General features: G+C 41.2%; 1 protein-coding gene across 2 annotated transcripts in view; it reads left to right on the top strand.

Moving 5' to 3' along the window:
- Il31ra (interleukin 31 receptor A) overlaps positions 1–19,330 on the top strand; it is a 58,484-nt gene that overhangs the window by 16,243 nt on the left and 22,911 nt on the right. The window contains exons 2-8 of one of the 2 annotated variants that reach the window (XM_021208539.1): positions 131–209; positions 6,788–6,905; positions 10,376–10,441; positions 10,575–10,738; positions 15,631–15,773; positions 16,804–16,957; positions 19,109–19,188. In XM_021208539.1, the coding sequence (XP_021064198.1) occupies positions 10,645–10,738; positions 15,631–15,773; positions 16,804–16,957; positions 19,109–19,188 (471 nt within the window). In that variant the 5' untranslated portion in view covers positions 131–209; positions 6,788–6,905; positions 10,376–10,441; positions 10,575–10,644. The remainder of the gene's footprint in view (positions 1–130; positions 210–6,787; positions 6,906–10,375; positions 10,442–10,574; positions 10,739–15,630; positions 15,774–16,803; positions 16,958–19,108; positions 19,189–19,330) is intronic. The other variant, XM_021208538.1, reaches the window with a different exon arrangement.

The following is a 19,330-nucleotide window of genomic DNA, read 5'->3' as shown; positions in this document are numbered from 1 at the left end:
GGGGGGGGGGGGGGGGGGGTGGGATGGAAATGAAGCTCCTTCCTGCCCAAATGCCTAGAATCTGTCAACGTTGTTAAGGAGAAGCAGGAAGCAGCCTCTCTTGACTGATGCCATTTTGAACTCTCTCCAGCCTCTGGGTGTGAATTCTGGAATAATGTGGACCTTGGCACTGTGGGTGTTCTCTCTCCTCTGCGAATTCAGCCTGGCAGGTAGGTTAGCCTTTCATGCATGGGTCATGTAATTCATATGTTTTGGGGGAAGAATTTTTAACTTTGGAACAAAGGGATTCTGAATATTCACAGATAAACAAGAGTAGAATCCGTGACAGTTTTAGTGCACGTGTGTGCCCATGCATGGGCACAAGCTTGCATGTGTGAGCCGACAATAGAAATACGTTTGCACGTGTGAATTTGGAGAGATGATTTGTTGCATTCTTAAAGTAATCGATGACCTCATAAGGATCAAGTGCATTCAGACATGTCCAACATCTGGTCCAGAGGCTCCATACATTCCAGGAGAGTTATGAATGAGACCCAACATATTTCCAGAGCATAATATCATGACAAAATGTCAAAAGAGTAGACAGCCAAGGGCTAGCTATAAACACAGCCCAGCATAAAATTGTAAACTTACTTTATGAGATAGGTTTTTCAATTTTTTTTGTAACTCTATTATGTGGTTCTCAAGACTGGACTTTGTATATGACAGTTTCTTGTGCCAATGTCAAAAGCTTCATCACACCTAAACCATGCCAACCTAAGAGCAATTTAGTTTATCACAACCTATGTTTAAAAAAAAGATTAAGATGTAAAAAAAAAAAAAAAAAAATTCTCTGTGGGCTGAATACTGAAAGGCAGGAAGACGCAATTTACCAGCAATTGTTTCTTGCGTGTCACATGGTCAAGGCATGCCCCATGGCCATTCCTAGTCTTAACAGGCCAAGGAGGTAAAATCTGCCTCTGTGTTCAGGAAGGAGAGATACTGACACTGAAGAACATTTATACTACCTTTCTGTAATACCTGTATCAAATGTCTGTGTATGGCAAGCAACAAGCTCTGAACAGAGAGAGCCCCATGCGAATAGACCCGGTTGGGTGGAAAATAACTTTTGGTGCCATTTTCATTTTTCCCGACACCTGGTGACATTTTTATTTCTGGAAACTACTTATGTGATGCCTTCTGCTTATGGATTTTAATACACGTTAACCAAAGCGGCTTCTTTGTCTTCGAAATCTGGCTTTAATGAGATAAGATTCATATATCCGACCGTTCTGTTGAGAACATTAAGATCCAAAAGCTCTCGGTCTGTTCAGCAGTGTGACCGACGGCTAGTTTTAGTGCTGCAGAGGAGATGGCTCAGCATCCAGAACACTGCTGCTCTTGCAAGGACCATAGTTCAGTTCCCAGCATCTCACAATGACCAGGAATCCCAGCTCCAGAGGAGCCCAGACCCTGTCCACTGCAAGTACTAGCACTTACATGGGCATGCCCCAACACAGGTATACATAAATACAGATCCTTAGAAAAACCTAGAGTCAGTTTTAGAACATTTTCTTCATCCAAAAAAGAAACCTTAATGATTAACAGTCATTCTCCTTTTCGCTTCCCCTTCCTCAGCTATCCTCCCCTCCCCACCACCCCTAGTGAACTACTCATCTCTTTTATGGTCTGGCTTATACATCTGCATGTTTCTGACGTTAAGAAGTACTTGCATTCAGCTATAATTATATATACTTTAACAAGTGTCTTTCTATATGTCCTCCCCTCTTTAACTACCCACACTTCTGGTGTCTTCTTCCATGAGGTCAGCCTTTTTAAAGTACACAAAGGAGGCTGTGTAATATTTGTCTTTCTTTGCCTCTATTATTCCAGTGTGTGTGTGTGTGTGTGTGTGTNAGTGTGTGTGTGTGTGTGTGTGTGTCTGTGTGTGTGTGTGTGTGTGTGTGTGTGTGTCTGTGTGTGTGTGTGTGGAGTGCATGTGAGTCTGGAGACCAGAGGAAATCTTTGTCACAAGTCACCATCCACTTTTGAGGTTTTTAAAGACAAGGTTTCTCATTGGCTTGGAACTTACACACAGGTTTGCCTTGCCCTAGGATCCACATACTCATGGTGGTGCCACCATGCCAGACTCTGGCTTTTCAAAAACAGATTAGAAAATTTTAAGGAGAATTTTCTTGACTGAGCTATCTTCTAGGCCATGAATGTCTCATTAGCCTATATATCTGTCTTCATGTCGATAACTTACTGCTGCGATTACTGGGGTTGTTATTTCATACTTGTGTGTGGTATGTGTACGTGTTAATAAGCATGTGGGTACATCTACATGTGTGTGGAGGCCCAAGGGTCATGTGAAGTTCCTTTCCTGTTTTTAGAGACAAGTTCTTCATTGAATCTGGATCTCAAGGACTAGGCTAGGCTGTCTGTGCAGTGAACTTCAAGGTCTCCCTTTCTCTGTCCATCCACCATTGCTACGGCTGGAGTTCACAGTGTATGTGAATCCTGTACACTCCCACAAGCCCTGTATACCACACACACTATACACTGTACACACTTCATGCGGCAAACACAAGTGCACTCATACAAACGTGATGCTGCGCTCTCTGAGTCCTGGAGATAGGAAGTGAATCAGTCAGCAAATGAGTCATTTCTCTTGGGAGTGTTTGGGTGACCCTTAGTTCATCTTCTACGAGATTTTTCCCCATGACACTTGTGAAATATTCAGGCTGCTAAAATTCTGCCTGCTGTCCCAAGGACTCCCTGGGGACGCCTTAAGTTGTGTGGGCCCTTTGTGGAATGTGTTCATTCTGCACCTTCCAATCTCCATGTAACACAGACTATTAATTAGGTCTAGTTCAATTCATTTTGGTCTTGTTATGCATTTAAACTTGCAAGTCACCATCTTTGTCATGGTTTTGGGTACCAAAGCTGTGAAGATAGAGATTCTTACTGACCTACTGAATGGTGGGTATGGACAGAGAGCTTGTAGGAGGGGATCAGAGGCATCTAGCTCTTTCTCATTCTCCTTTGTCACTGTTCGGGGTCTCCTTTTGTGCATGTGGACCATGTACATGTTATAGAAGTAACATATAAGTAAGTATGTATATAAACATTTATGTCTAGAGCCCTTTAAAGTCATAAATGCTAAAATCTAAACAAAAGGATGAATGTCACTCATCCTGGAGCCCTTTTCTGCCTTCCTAGGAAACAGTAATATCTCTCTGAAAGAGTTAGAGTGCAGACAGCATTGCTCAGAGATTAGTGAGGAATAGAACGCCACTGTTTTCTCTAAGTTAAATTAAACAAAGTCTCCTGTCGACTGAAAGAAAAATCAGGCAGGAATAAATAAATGGGAGAAGTTGAAGAGCCTTAAAGGCTATTCATTAGCCCTATCTCACTTTCTTCTGGTTTCCAGCAACTTTGGGTTAACTCAGTCTTTCTGGGGTAAAAACTTCCACTTCCAAAATTCTTGCTATCCCCTTGTTCTTTCTTCTGATGGTGTCTGGGCATTAGAGTGGGATTTGCCTAACACTAGCGTCTTCGGGAATGAGTCCTTACACGCCACTGGTCTTCTCTGGCCCATCTGGTATTGCCCAGTCTCTCCTCTGTTAGTCACTGTGAGTCAGCTGGCTTTAGCGGAGCAGTGGGGTATTAAGTTTGTATCTACACCAAGTTGTTTGTGTGTGGTCTGGAAGTCCCTCTGTGTACACATGCCTTCTGGATCTACCCTCAGCCCACCCCCAATCCTGGAGCACAAGAAAGATTCGGAATCCCTGGATGCTATACTCACCTATAGGCAGTTCACCTGAAGGGGTTGCTCTAGGCCTCCCCTCTGCCACTCAGGATGAAGATGCCTTGCTGGTGTTGGTGATGAATACTGAAATCTGTCTTCTTCTAGACTTCCCCACCTTTTTATGCTGAGCCCTGTAAAATGGGATGTTAGCCCATTTGCCTGTTTATTTTGCTATGCCCTCTTTTCATTCCAATCTCCTTCTCTTTGGTTGGCCCTTGCTAGAAGGGATGAGTCACCAATACCTCTCCCTCCTTTTCTCCTCCCTCCTCTCCTATGAGCATGTATGTGTATGTGTGCATGTATGTGTGTGTGGGGGGAGGGGATGATATGAGCTTGTACAGCTGCATCTGCTCAGACCCAGGCCAGAAGAGACCAGTGGGTGTCCTGCTTTTTCACTCTCTTCCTTGTTTCCTTCAGATTTTTATTGTGAGACCCTGAGCTAGGCTGGTGGCCAGCGGAGCCCAGGAGTCCTCCTTCCCACACAGCGCTGGTTTGCAGGCCTTGTGTAGCTTCTTATGTCAGCTGAGAAACCGACCCAGGTTCTCATGCTTCTGCAGGAAGCACCCTTACTCATGGAGCCATCTCCCCAACCCACCCTTTTCTATTCCTTGTCTGATAGGGACTTCTTTTCTAGTATTCATTAAAGCTTTAATTTAATATGTGACTGTGACTCGATTTCCCCTCTGAAATATACCTTCTCTTAAAGACTGTTATCTAGTCACACATTCAAAAGACATTAGTAGGAGTTTATCAGTTGAACATTGCCCTTAGTATAAAATTTCCCTCAGCTTTTTGTGTATGTATTAGAAACCCATCATTACCTGGTATAGCTGATGAACCCACTTCTCAAAATAATATATCAGTGCAAAAACCCCACCCAAAACAACACAATCTAAGATTACAAAGGAATCTATACATATTAGAAATCAAATTTTTTAAAAAAGAAAAATTTATGACACTAATTCTAAATAGTAAGATCTAATGATTAATTTATGACCAATAATAAGCTGATCCAATCATGACCTTAATCGAGAAATTATGACATTGTATTTTATATTTCATGCTATCTACAACTGAAATAAAATGTAAAAATTTATAAAAAAATTTAAAAGTCAAAGGTAATGATTCCATTTCTGCAGTTTATCAACTACATTCATGATGAAATAAAATTGTGCATAAGTCAGTGAAAAATTAGGATGTAATGTCACCTCTCTAGAGGCTGTAGGATCTAGAGAATGGAGCCAACAACTGAGGTGGACTGAAACCTCACGCAGTAGCTGACTTTACTCAGAGCATCAGACAATTTATATTCTGAGGGTTAAGAAGGGTCACATGAGGGCTGGTGAGATGGCTCAGCGGGTAAGAGCACCCGACTGCTCTTCCAAAGGTGCAGAGTTCAAATCCCAGCAACCACATGGTGGCTTACAACCATCCTTAACAAGATCTGACTCCCTCTTCTGGAGTGTCTGAAGACAGCTACAGTGTACTTACATATAATAAATAAATAAATCTTTAAAAANAAAAAAAAAAAAGAAGGGTCACATGAGTAAAATGTCCAATCACAAGGATATGTGGCAAAAACATGCTTTTCCATAGAGGCACATAAGAATTAATCAATAACCAGTTGAAATGAATAATCGGAAGTAAACAACACATTCCAAGAACGGTTTCATGCTTTGAAGAAACCGAGGCCACAGAATTCTTGTTTTCTTGGAGTTTTTTCACAAGCACTCAGAATTTTCCTCATACAATGCCATTCTTGGATCATATTCTGACAATGTAATTCATCCCCACTACTGTTTATTAATATGTAAATTCTACTATTTAGGAACTGTAGTGGTTTGTATATGCTTGGCCCAGGGAGTGGTACTATTAGGAGGTATGGCCTTGTTGGAGTAGGTGTGTCACTGTGGATGTGGGTTTAAGACCCTCACCCTAGCTGCCTAGAAGCCAGTCTTCCACTAGCAACCTTCAGATGAAGATGTAGAACTCTCAGCTCTGCCTGGACCATGCCTGACTAGATGCTGCCATACTCCCCACCTTGATGATAATGGACTGAACCTCTGAACCTGTAAGCCAGCCCCCAATGAAATGTTGTCCGTATAAGAGTTGCCTTGGTCATGGTGTCTGTTCACAGCAGTAAAACTCTGACTAAGAGAGGGACCCAGTAGGGCACGAGAGCTTTGTTCTGGATGAGACAGTTTGTGCTTTTCCTGTCCCTTAGGGAACTACCAAGAATATCAGCTACAGACATGCAAACATCGTGCACCAAGATGTAGTGCAGATTGAATTTTTGAATTTTTCTTATGTCCATATTCATAATCTAGTTACTCTGAGTGGTTCATTTGATGCCTTGATTAACAGTTCACCACATCTAATGTTTACTTTAAACAACTTTTGCTTCGAAGTGAGTTTTTGTTGTTGTTCTTATTGCTGTTTTGTTTTTTGGGGGACAGGGTTTCTCTGTGTAGCCCTAGCTGCCCTGGAACCACTGGCGTCAATTCAGAGATCTGCTTGCCTTTGCCTCCCTAGTGCTAGAATTAAAAGTGTGTATACTACTACCTGACTCTATGTGTTTATTTTTATTAGGTCTGTAAAATGCATTTTTCCTAAAAGTGGACATCTCTTCAAAGGCAGTAACTTAAGTAACAGACTTTTCCTGAGTCTGGTCAGGACAGTGGTTCTCAACCCATGGGTCGCAACCCCTTTCACAAGGGTAGCTTCAGATGTCCTGCATATCATATATTTACATTACAACTCATAACAGCAGCAAAATTACAGTTATGAAGTTCCAACAAAAATAATTTTATGGTTGGGGGGGTCACCACATTATGAGGAACTGCACTAAAGGACTGCAGTATTAGGAAGGCTGAGAACCACTGGGTTAGGAGAATCTCCTCTGCTTAGCAAATGCGATTTGGAAGGCACTGATTAAAGTGTGAAGTGCCAGCAATGGTTCTTGTGTTCTGAAGTCGTGATTCTATGACTTTTCCCTAGTTCTGCCGACTAAGCCAGAGAACATTTCCTGCGTCTTTTACTTCGACAGAAATCTGACTTGCACTTGGAGACCAGAGAAGGAAACCAATGATACCAGCTACATTGTAACTTTGACTTAGTAAGTGTGGGAACTCTGTGGTGTGTGTGTGTGTGTGTGTGTGTGTGTGTGTGTGTGTGTGTGTGTGCTCTCAGCAGGAGGCGGGGCTTCTGATTCACCCCTGAGTCAAGTTACTTAGGAATGATGACATTCCTCAATAACTTGTGGGTAACAGCTACATCAGTGAAGTGGGTTCCTTGCAGACATGCTGACAGGATTGAACCCGAAGATGGAGGACTATAGTCTATTATCAGAGATGCCAGGGTTGCTAAGAGTGGTCTCCAGTTAGGAGCATGATGGGAAAGTCTTCATTTACCATATGTGGTCTTACTCCTCCTCTTTCTAGCTCTATGTGTCTGTTTTGTTGTCATGGGTCTGGATGTAATGGCTGTGGCTTTGAGCTAAAAGGACTTGCCTCAGTCTGCCACTGACTCTATGGGACTGTCTGTCAGTTCAGTGGCCACTGACTTTTCTTCGCACCTCAAGTATCCCCTTTTGACTACAGTTCCATTAGAATACAATTTTTTATCATTTAAAAACTACAGTTCTGCCGCTGGGTGTGATGGCGAACGCCTTTAATCCCAGCACTTGGGATACAGAGGCAGGCAGATTTCTGAGTTTGAGGCCAGCCTGGTCTACGGAGTGAGTTCCAGGACAGCCCGGGCTATACAGAGAAACCCTGTCTCAAGAAACCAAACAACAACAACAACAAAAAAAAACAAAAAACAAGCAAAAACAAAACAAACAAACAAAAAACCCTACAGTTCTAACCATAAGCCAAGTGTTTCAGTATGTGCATGTTTTAATTTTTTTTTCTAAGAAAGCTAATAAAACTGTTCACTTGTATTCCCCTACAAACAAAATTACTCAGGCTCGAGATTATTTTGAGATGGATTTTTTTTTTTTCTCTATTTCAAGTAGAGAGCCAATTATTAGAAGGATGGTGGTGGTTGTGGCGGTGGTGGTGGAGGTGTGTGTGTCTGTCTGTCTGTCAGTCTGTCTTTGTGTGTTCACATATGTATGCACTCAAAGAGAAGTCTAGTTTACATTTACAAAAGAAGAAAAGAAAAGAACAAATCCTTGCCCTGGGGAAGAGAGAAGAGGTGGATGGTATTTTTAAGTGGAGACTTCAAAGATATTGGTAGTGTGGGAAAGACGAGAAAGGGTGCAGTTAGTGAATCCCTGCAAACACAAGCCATAGCACTAGCAACCGTCGCAGTCCACACTTTCAGTTTCCTTTGTGATTTATTTCACCCTGTGAGACCTGTGCCTGTGTTTATCATGACACAACACTACCCTGGGAACCATTTTTTTTTTTTTTTTTTTTTTTTTTTTTTTTTTTGCATCAGAAACCCTCGAGGTCCTTTCTGATCCTCAGATCCCATGTATCTGAGCTTCATCCTTCCCTAGCACAACTTGCAAGCTGAGCCTCCTATTCAGTTCTGCTTCAGCTCCACAACCTGAGAACCACGTGGCTTACGGCTGCGCCCACCTGACACTGCTCTAGAGGCAGGCACCGGGAAGGATGGAGCTGATGAATGAGGTGGACTAAAGTCTCATGAAGTAGCCAACCTTATCCAGAGTATCAGACAAATACATCAGACTACTCTCTGAGGGTTAAGACAAGTCACGTGAGTAAGTCTCATGAGTTCAAGCTTTATACAGTCACAAGGGCACATCACGTGTGGCAAAAACATGTTCCCCTACAGGCAGATAAAGGGTAGCTTAAATATTTAATTGAATAATACAGTAAGCAATAATGAGTAATTTGAAGTAAACTCGCTCCTATCTGCTACACCTGGGAGGAGCATGAAAACACATTCCAAGGACAATTCTGTGTTTTAAAGAAACTGAGGTCACAAGACTCTTTGCCTTGTTTCCTCAGAGTGTCTTGGAAGTGCTCCATACTCTCCTCACATGCTTCTGTTCCTGAACCGTGCTCTGATACCCACCCACCCGATTCCTGTTAATGATGCGAGACTAACAATTGAGAGGGTCTATCAGTTCACCATCAGTCATCAATCATTATCTGTCATATATTACCTGTCTCTTGTCTTACTATTCTGTTGCTATGAAGAGACACCTTGGCCAAGGCAACTCATATAAAAGCAAGAATTTATCTGGGAGCTTGCTTCTAGTTTTAGAAGGTCAGGGCATTATCACCATGGTGGGAAGCACAGTCATGGCCTGAAGCAGCAGCTGAGAACTTTACATTCTGATCCATATGTACAGCAGCAAGAAAGGGAGGGGGAGATGGGAGAGAGGTGGACAAGAGAGAAGGGGAGACACACATACACTGGTCCTCAAAGCCCACCCCCTGTGATACACCTCCTGCAACAGGCCACGCCTCCTAATTCTTTCCAAATGGTTCATCCACTGGGGATTAAGCTTACATATGTATGAACCTATGGGGAAATTCTCATTCAGATCACCACATCTACCTACCCTCTTTCTGTCATCTATCATCTCTCTAATCTGTCTTTTATCTGTTATCTGTCTGTATGCACAGCTACCTATCTTAATGAGTTTTTAAAAACATTATATGCAAATGATAAAAAATTCAGCTTGAAACATACACATTTTTAGTTGCATTGTCAAAAGACAATCATTTAAGCATTTCTATGAAGAGCTTTCCAAGCACCTCTGACACATCACATAAATATGTTTTTCTAAAATGGTGATTATTCTGCACATGATATATATCCTGAATTAGAAGGTGAGGTATTTTAAATATTAGTTATGGGGCTGGTGAGATGGCTCAGTGGGTAAGAACACCCGACTGCTCTTCCAAAGGTCTGGAGTTCAAATCCCAGCAACCACATGGTGGCTCATAACCATCCATAACAAGATCTGACGCCCTCTTCTGGAGTGTCTGAAGACAGCTACAGTGTACTTACATATAATAAATAAATAAATAAATCTTAAAAAATTAAAATAAAATAAAAATAAATATTAGTTATACTTGCAATAATTTATTTAGCAAATCCTCTGGTGTTTTAAATTTTTTGAGGGAGAAGACAAGGTTTCTCTGTGTAACTCTGTCCTGGAACTTACTGTAGAGCAGGCTAGCTTTGAACTCACAGAAATCTACCTGTCTCTGCCAATGGAGTGCTGGGATTAAAAGCATGCACCACCACTGACAGCTTTGAAAGGATGAATTCTTAATATTTTGATTCTAATATGGAATTTGAACAATCTGTTGATTCTTTCTTTCTTTCTTTCTTTCTTTCTTTCTTTCTTTCTTTCTTTCTGTTTTGTTTTTTCGAGACAGGGTTTCTCTGTGTAGTCCTGGCTGTCCTGGAACTCACTCTGTAGACCAGGCTGGCCTCAAACTCAGCAATCTGCCTGCCTCTGCCTCCCAAGTGCTGGGATTAAAGGCATGCGCCACCACGCCCGGCTCTGTTGATTATTTCTTAAAGTAGGAATGAATTGCCATTCTACAGGGTTGATTGTAACCTGGACTTCGAGCAATCTGTTCTCTCTTATAGTAGGAAGGCACCATCATATGCTTTGCGGGGTCTGTGTGGCTCACAGCATCTCAGGCAGGCAGGAAGCAGGTACCCTTGGCAGATGCACCAAATCCCCACCTAATTCCCTGAGAAACCCGGAGCAGAAGTCACAAATGATTCTTAGACCATCTAAGTGTGATTTTGTTTTCAAACTCATGTTAAATTCCTTCTTCTTTTAAAGCTCCTATGGAAAAAGCAATTGCACTGTCAATGCTACAGAGCCTTCATATTCTTTTCCCCTTTCCTGTGCAATGCCCCCAGACAACTGCAGTGTTCAAGTAGAAGCTCAAAATGGAGATGGTAAAGCTAAATCTGACATCACATATTGGCATTTAACCTCCATAGGTAAGTAGTTGATGGTACCTATGTAGGGACATTGGAGTAATGGCTCTTCCAACTTCCTTCCCCTAATAAAGGAATCTTTAGGTTCAAATGTAGACTCAGAGTGTGAGGGAATAATTGATATATACCTGGGGCCTGTGGAGGTTTGGTCTATTGCTATGTATTGTAATGTTAAATTCTGTATCACAAGGTCTAGTTGCCTCAAGACAAATGAATTCTCATGTATACCAGCTTTTGTTGTGCAAACCATGCTCCTTAATTTAAAACGGTTGGTTGAGTAAAGACACCTATATCCTGTAGCTAGGCAGAAGAAAGGTAGGCAGAAGAGAGAGGGGTCTGAGAAGAGACCTTGAGGAGAAAGAGAAGGAGAAGGAAAAAGGTGCCTTAGGGTAGGTGGATCATGAGCTCAGGGCCATGAGGTCCAGCCAATTGGAGTAGAAGTGGCCCAGGTGGAACATGGCAAGTGAAATTTTGGGATTATTAAAAGGGAAATAGAAAAAAATAGCATAGAAGGCTGTTATTTGCCCAGCTCTAACGCTTTAAGACTATTATAAATATAAAGGTTTTGTGTCTTTTATTTGGGAACTAAATAATCTTAGGTGGAGTAGAAACATGCAAATAATATTTACCATAACAGGGCCAATAATAGATGTGAGTATTAAGGAAGGAGGAAGATGGGGAGGGAGAAAGAAAGGGCAAAAAGAAGGGAGAGGAAGGAAAGAATTAATTAAATGAGGAGAAAAAAGAACAATAAACAAGAGATATCTTGCTGACCGCTAATCTCTTTTGCAGTATGTAACATAAATGGTTCTCAGAGAAATAACCTTGGCCCCCCTCTCCAACATGCCATTGCGGCAATGAAAGAAATGAGGAGCTCTTGGGTTTTTTGTTTGTTTGTGTGTTTTGTTTTTTCAAAAAAGTGTCTCCAATTGTGATCTTTCAAACTTTTGTCAAAAGTCAATTTTTGCCATGTAATTTAAAGTAACTGGTTTATTTAAATACAATTAATATGTAATAAATTCAAAACACTAAAGTATGCAATTCAGTGGATTTATTATATGTACAAAGTTGTGCAAATATCACCACTAAATTCAGAAATAGGATTAAGTTCAGTGTAGTCAGGAAACTTCATTCTTATCAGTAACAAGTCCCCAACCATTTATTTACTTTTTCTTCTAACATCTAGCAAGTTCAACCTGTATTTTTTTTTTCTTTCTTAGCACTACGGATTTGCCTATTAGGAACATTTTATATGAATAGAACTGTATAACATGTGCCCTTAAAAAAAAAAAGTCCGGCTTCTAGAATGTTTTCAGGGTCTGTCCTGTATTACTCCCTTCTTAAGGTTGAATTGTAGTCTATGGGATAGATATATCATTATGTTTATCCATTTGTCAGTTAATACTGATCTAGGTTGTTTCTACTTTTTGATTACAATGAAGAGTGAGTGTATCTGTGAATATTTATAAACTTTTGCTTGAAACTTTGTTAAACTTCCTCAGATCCATACCTACTGCAATGTCTGTGTCACGTAGTAACTTAGTTCAACTCCTTGAAGATTTACCAAACTTCGTCAAAGTGATTGTACCATTTACCATTCTCATGGGCTTATGATAAAGGTTCCAGTTTCCCTATATCTTCACTGATGCATTTTGTCCCTTTTTTAAAGGTTGTCCTGGTGAATGTGAAGTGGTATCTCATTGTGGTCCTGATTCACATTTTGGCATCTGCAATGACTAATGTCTCATTTAAAAATGGTGTTCCTTTTTATTGTCTTTTTATTTCTGTTTGTTTGTTTGTTTGGTTGGTTTGGTTTTTTTCAAGGCTGGATTTCTCTGTGTAGTCTTGGTTACCTTGGAACTCACTCTGTGGACCAGGCTGGCCTCTGCCTCCCAAGTGCTGGGATTAAAGACATGCACCACCACTGCCTAGCTTTTAAAAGTATTTTTAAGTCTTTTAAAAGTATTTTATTAGCTATACTAATTATAACTAAGAATTACTTATATAAAATATATTTTGTTTATATTTACCCCCATTACCCTTTCTTGACCACCCCCCGGCACCCCCCTCCCCCCCACAGATTCCTCCCCCTTCCCAGTTATATTATGTTTTAAAGTTTTCTTTATATTTGGAATAAATATTATATATTGCTTGTTATTGTAAGAGAAAGAGCTTTTTATTGGACTAAAAGGGGGAAATGTTGGTAAAATGTTATTGTGTAATGTGTAAAGAGTATCCTTGTGTTATTCAAATGCTGATTTCTGTGCCCCCATATCTGGTTGCAATCCAGACATAGCATTGTAATGCTTATTCTAAGAATCTCCTGTCTCAGTGTTGGGTAAACATTGCTCCCCAATTATTCTGATTGGTCAATTAAAAGCTGATCATACAATGGCTGGGCAGAGGAGAGAATAGGGCTGTACTTCTAATCCCAGCCCTAAATTCTGTATCACAAGGTCTAGTTGCCTCAAGACAAAGGAATTCTGATGTATACCAGCTTTTGTTGTGCAAACCTTGCTCCTTAATTTAAAACTAAAGCCAGGAGAGAAGAAGAAAGAGAGGAAAAGAGGATTTGCCATGAGGTAAGGGTCCAGAAGCTGCCGTGAGAACACACATGGAGCAGAGAGAGCCAGACCAGCACTAAAATGAGAATATCTCAGGGATCCTGGTTGGGAAGTAGCCAGATTAGTTTAGAGGATTAGAATGGATTGATATCTGCTCATTACTGGCCTTAAAGCTTGTTGAATAAATCTAATAGTCTCTGTCTCAATTATTTGAGACCTAACCAGGTTAGAGAAAAAAGTGCCACTTTTAAATTTGCACTAATAATTGGTGCCCAACATAGGGCATGAACCCACAGCTCTGAGATTAAAAGTCTCCTAACACCCTTTGTTTGAATGATGTTTAAAATTTCTTGATGGTGATGCTTTAGACAACAAAACAAGTTTGATGAAATCAATGCATCTGTTTCTGTCATTGTTTGTGCTTCAGGTATTACATCTAAGAAAGAAATCATTCCAATCGCTAGTTTATTTCTGTGTTTTCTTCTAAGGTTTATAAATTGCTACATTTTGGTAGTTGGTTTATTCTAAGTAATTGCTTTGTTTGTTTGATTTTAGTGTTTTGGGATAGGTTGGCCTCACACTATATAGGCAGGACTAAATGTGAACCCCTGATTCTCATGTCTTCTACCTCTCAAATGATAGGATTATAAGCATGTACTACCATGCCTGGCCCATTGAGCTCACTTTTCAAAAGGTGTCTTTTTCTTAATTTTAATTATGTGTGTGGGTCTATGCACATGAGTACAGGTGCTTGTGGAGGCCAAAGGTGTTGAATGCTGCTGGAACTGGAGCTAAAGGTGACAGTGAGCTGTCAGATATGGGTGCTGGGAACTGAACTTGGGTCCTCTACAGTAGCACTATGCACTCTTAACCACTGAGCCGTGTCTCTAGCCTCCTTTGTTAGTTATTTTGTTCATATGGTGTTAACTATATCGGTCAGCTTTATGTTACTATAACACATATCTGTAAAAAGGTAAATTTGATTTTTCTTCCTAACCACATAGTTCCCAACAGCAGTGACTCTGAGACTAATTAATTTTTATGAAATACCTACACCATAAACTTTGGCTCATTCTCTAACTAGCTCTTTTATTATTATTATTAATCATTTTATTCATTTATATTTCAAGTGATATCTCCCTTCCCGATCACCCCTCCACAAACCCCGTATCCCATCCCCCCTCTCCCACTCCCTTTTGCCTCTGTGAGGGTGCACCTCCACCCACTCACCCATTCCTACCTCACTGCTCTAGCACCCCCCAACTCTGGGGCACCAAGCCTTCACAGGACCAAGGGTGTCTCCTCCCATTGGTGTCAGATAAGACCATCCTCTGCTACATATGCGGCTGGAGCCATGACTCCCTCCATGTGTACTCTTTGGATGGTGGTTTAGTCCCTGGGAGCTCTGGGTGGTCAGGTTAGCTGATATTGTTCTTCCTGTGGGGTTGCAATACCCTTCAGCTCCTTCAGTCCTTCCCCTAACTCCTCCATTGGGGTCCCCAGGCTCAGTCTGATGGTTGGCTGTTAGTAATTATGTCTGTATTAGTCAGGTGCTGGTAGGACCTCTCAGGGAACAGTCAGACCAGGATCCTGTTGGCAAGTGCTTCTTGGTGTCTGAGTATCTCTTAACTTATTTATCTATTTAATCTATTCTGTGTTTGTCACTTGGTTAGTTACCTCTTCTTTAGTCCCTGTCTGCTTCTTCCTTATCATCTCCTCAGCATCTCTAAATACCTCTTGCTGCTAATTTATGTCAATCTCCTTGGTCTTCCTCCCTGTCTCCTCTCTCATTTTGACCCCTGTGACTCTCTTCTCTTTAAACTCTATTTCCCAGAATCCTCTCTCTTCCTGACAATGTCCCACCTTCTATTTCCTGCCTCAGCTCATTGGCCATCAGCTTTTTTTATTGACAGATAATGATTCTCTCTACACATATTTAGACAGTTTCTAAAGATAAAATGTAGATGTGCTAGATGGCTAAACAGTCTCTAATTCAGTTGTAGTTTATTCTGTAAGCCACGCTTTGCTGATGAATGTATTATCATGTTTTGCCATCATGGTGGTTGGCATTGAGTAAAGGACTGATCTGCAAAGAAATCATAGGAGCAATCCGCTTGTTGCTGGGTATCCTGTTCCCATTGGTACAGGCCTTGGGAGAGTGGCACTGTCTTTCCACTGCCTTGCTAATGCATCTGTGTAGAGTGGACCACAGAATGTGGACGGCCTTTGACGCTCTAGGCTTATTGTGCTCTCAACTCTGGGTAGACACTTAGTATCTTCTCATCTGTCTGTAAATATGAAGATCGTATGGTTTTTGTTTTTGTTTTTCAGCAAAAACTGAACCACCTATAATTTTAAGTGTGAATCCAATTTTTAATAAAATGTTCCAGATACAATGGAAACCCCGTGAAAAGACTCGTAGGTTTCCCTTAACGTGCATGCTTCGGTTCAGAACTGTCAACAGTAGCCGCTGGGTAAGTTATCCCAGTGTGGTCTTTCCACTAGAGACCTAAGGAGGGGACTTACTGACAACTTTTGTTCATCCGGAATTGCATTTTTCACTTTTTACATGGAAAACAGAAAAATATTGATGGTAACTATTCTATTTCCCCATTTTTCATTTGTACCTTTTAGCTTGGGAGTACATTCTACCATATACATTTTGTATTCTGAGCACAATGACACACTGAAGAATTAGAAATTTGGTTTTGCATTTATGCCCTGTTTTATATATTGGAGTATCGGCCACCAGAAACTATTATTTGGTCACTTTAGATATTTCTTAAATCTTTATGAAATAGATAACATATTTTAAGTGAACAAAATATACATTGCATCTAATAAATTGTTACTAAGTCAGCATTCTTGTCTGATCCCACCCAAATCAGGAACAGAACATCCAATCGTCTGTCAGAGCTTTCTCCTTACCCGTTCCTGATGACGGCCTGTGCTTAGAGCATGGTTAACAACCTCATTGGGGGTTACATATCAGCTACTCTGCATACCAAATATTTACATTAAGATTCATAACAGTAGCAAAACTACAGTTATAAAGTACCATAAAATAATTTTATGGTTGGGGATCACCACAACATGAGGAACTGTTAAAGGGTCCTAGTGTTTGGAAGGTTGAAAACTACTGTTGTAGGTAGGGTTAGCCACTTCTTCATGACAATCATCTATCTGCTTTTCATGCTTGTTTATTATGCTTTACTTTGCTAGATTTATGGGGATCAGAATCATCTTGGAGTTTAAGCCAAAGGCTGGGTAGCCCCTAGGTCTTTGGACTCTGCATTGTACCCCTCAGAGTAGTGGACACTAAGCCTCTGTCACACAAACTTCCAACTAGCAAATGGAGATGAGGAGGATGGTGATTTGGGATGTGAACCATACCTAGTGTGGGTGTGACTTGACTCGGCAAGAAAGCACCACAGCTGACGCTGAGAAGCAGAAAGGGAATACATGCTATCTCCATTCCTGCTTAGAGTCCGTTCTGTCTTACAGACAGAAGTCAATTTCGAGAACTGTAAATGGGTCTGCAACCTCACAGGACTTCAGGCTTTCACAGAACATGTCCTGGCTCTACGATTCAAGTTCAGTGACTCAAGATATTGGAGCAAGTGGAGCAAAGAAGAAACCGGAATAACTATGGAGGAAGGCAAGCCCCTCTCTACTGATCCTCATCTGCTTATTCTGGAGTAGGGTTTCCTGGGTTGAGTCTCAGTGAGGTTTGACACATGGGATTGGGATTCGTGAATTCTTGGGAAGCCAGGACCTAAAGTGTGTGGAGGACCCCTCTCCATGAAACATTAGTGATATCTGCTAAGCCCCAGGGAATGAGCTAGACTCCTCAGATGTCTAAGTTACCACAGCAGTCTTGTGTACCCAGAGATATAGGATCTCATCTCTCATACTGTTAGGAGATTCTTAGACTCTAGAAGTAGCATTATATTCTTGGAAGGCATCCTATGACAAGTTGAAGCTATACATGTCTTAAGGATGGCTCCTAACTACATTAAGTTTGTGATAATACAAGAAAACAGGTCCTATCTTTAATGACAGCAAAGGAAAGAAAGAAACAGGCTGCACAAAGTCACCTCCCATAGCTGGTCTCCGGAATCAACCTCCATACACCTGGTCTGGGATTTATTTCTTCCTGTTCCTGATTGAGTGTCCAGGAAACCAACTTGGAAGGATCAAATACTTGTCACAGTTAACCTTTTGGTTAGATTCAGGAACCTGCCTGATACCTTCTGAATTTGTATTCCCCATTGGAGGTGTTCCAATTTAGTCTGTAACTTTCTCTTCATGGATGTAGCTTCATGCATCCATTGGGGGATTGGTATCCTCATCTAAGATTCTTACATGCCATGGTCTGGTAATGTGGGAAAGAGACCACAGAAAATCCAAAATCACACGCTAATGTGTTAGGACCAGACCTTGTATGCATTTGGCATACATTCTACAGACACCTTCTCAAACTGCTTAAGCAATACGAATATCTACAGGTAAAAAAAAAAAAAAAAACTGCACATAAAGTACACAATAAGAAATGGCTAAACGGTGCGATGACTGAGCCGAGCTCTCTCTGTAAAACACCAGAATGAACCTTCCCATTCTGACCCAAACTGTCCTCTTCCCGAGTGACACCTTTCGCCAGGTAATTTAGTGATTAAATAATACCCAGAGTGTGGTTAGAGCGTGTCCAGATCTTGCTGTGGTGGTCACTTTTCTTTCATGGTGCTAGCACAGCTCAGTCTCCAGCTGCGCCTGCTTCTCAGTCCAGGATGTCCTCATGTCACTGTCTTCAACATTCTTTGCTGTCGGCACTGTAAGTTATTATTTCTTCTAGCTCAGCTATCTGCTATCTGCTGACTGAAGCAGATCAGCCCTAACACATCATCCCAGGACTCTGGCTCTGAGTGGGACATTCTGATGTTGTTTATCTTCATTTTTTTTTTCAGGACCTGAGAAAGGGGTGGTGGTGAATGGATGACCTAAACCCCAGAAAGTCCTAAGTTCTTGTTTTCCAACTCACAAACCAAATATTTCCCATTTCATAATGGAATGCTAGTTATCTAATTCACACAATCTAAAACCTTAAAACACTTTGAAAAGTTCTAAGCCAAATTGAAGTTACCATTTTTTCTTTCAACCTATTGATGATTAGAACTAGCTATGGGTATTTAAGTATTTAAATATCTATCCATATGATACAGAAGTAGACTTAAATTCCAGCTGTATTCCTTAAAAACTTGTATAATTGGATAATATACATACTTTCTCTATGAGGATAATGATGTCAAATCCCCACTGTGACAGGACTGTAGGGATTAAATGAGCTCATCCAGGTAAAATACTTAGTGCAGTGGTGCTTGCTAGACGTTAGCTGTTGCCACTGTTGGTCATTAGTAGTAGTACTAGTATGTGTCTGATTGCAGATGGAAGGGATATTGTACTAATGTATACAGGTGTCAAATCTCAGAGGGCGTAGGATGGTGTAAATCCATCCAACTTTAGGAGACCAGGTGAATTCCAGTGGAGTATATTCTGTCCTCCCTCCCCGATATATAATATAATTAGGTTATCATACCAGTGTGCTGTTATTTTGAACTACGGTTGATTCCAGTCCTTCAACCACAGAATGAAGACCTTGTTGAGCACTGTAAAGCTCACTCTCTCCTCTCTGCCTTATTGGTCCCCTCAAGCGTCTCCTTCCCAAGGGCAGGGTATCCAGCGGCTCGGTGCTTCTCCACCCACTGCTGCATCCCTCTTCTGTCAGTCATGAGCTTCCTCTTGTTGTTTTCAGTTCCACATGTCGTGGACCTGTGGAGAATTCTGGAACCAGCTGACATGAATGGAGACAGGAAAGTGCGATTGCTGTGGAAGGTGAGCTCCTTTGTCTTACTTCGCCCTACCCTGTGGGGAGCCGCCCTCACATTCGCCATTACAAGATAGCGCTGATGTCCTGTGCTCTAACAAACAAACAAGGCAGCTGCGCATGTGCTGGGTAGATTTCCACTCCCTTGTG

This window comes from Mus pahari, chromosome 11, assembly GCF_900095145.1.
Source record: "Mus pahari chromosome 11, PAHARI_EIJ_v1.1, whole genome shotgun sequence".
Taxonomy (NCBI): domain Eukaryota; kingdom Metazoa; phylum Chordata; class Mammalia; order Rodentia; family Muridae; genus Mus; species Mus pahari.
This window is presented reverse-complemented; position numbering and strand designations above follow the sequence as displayed.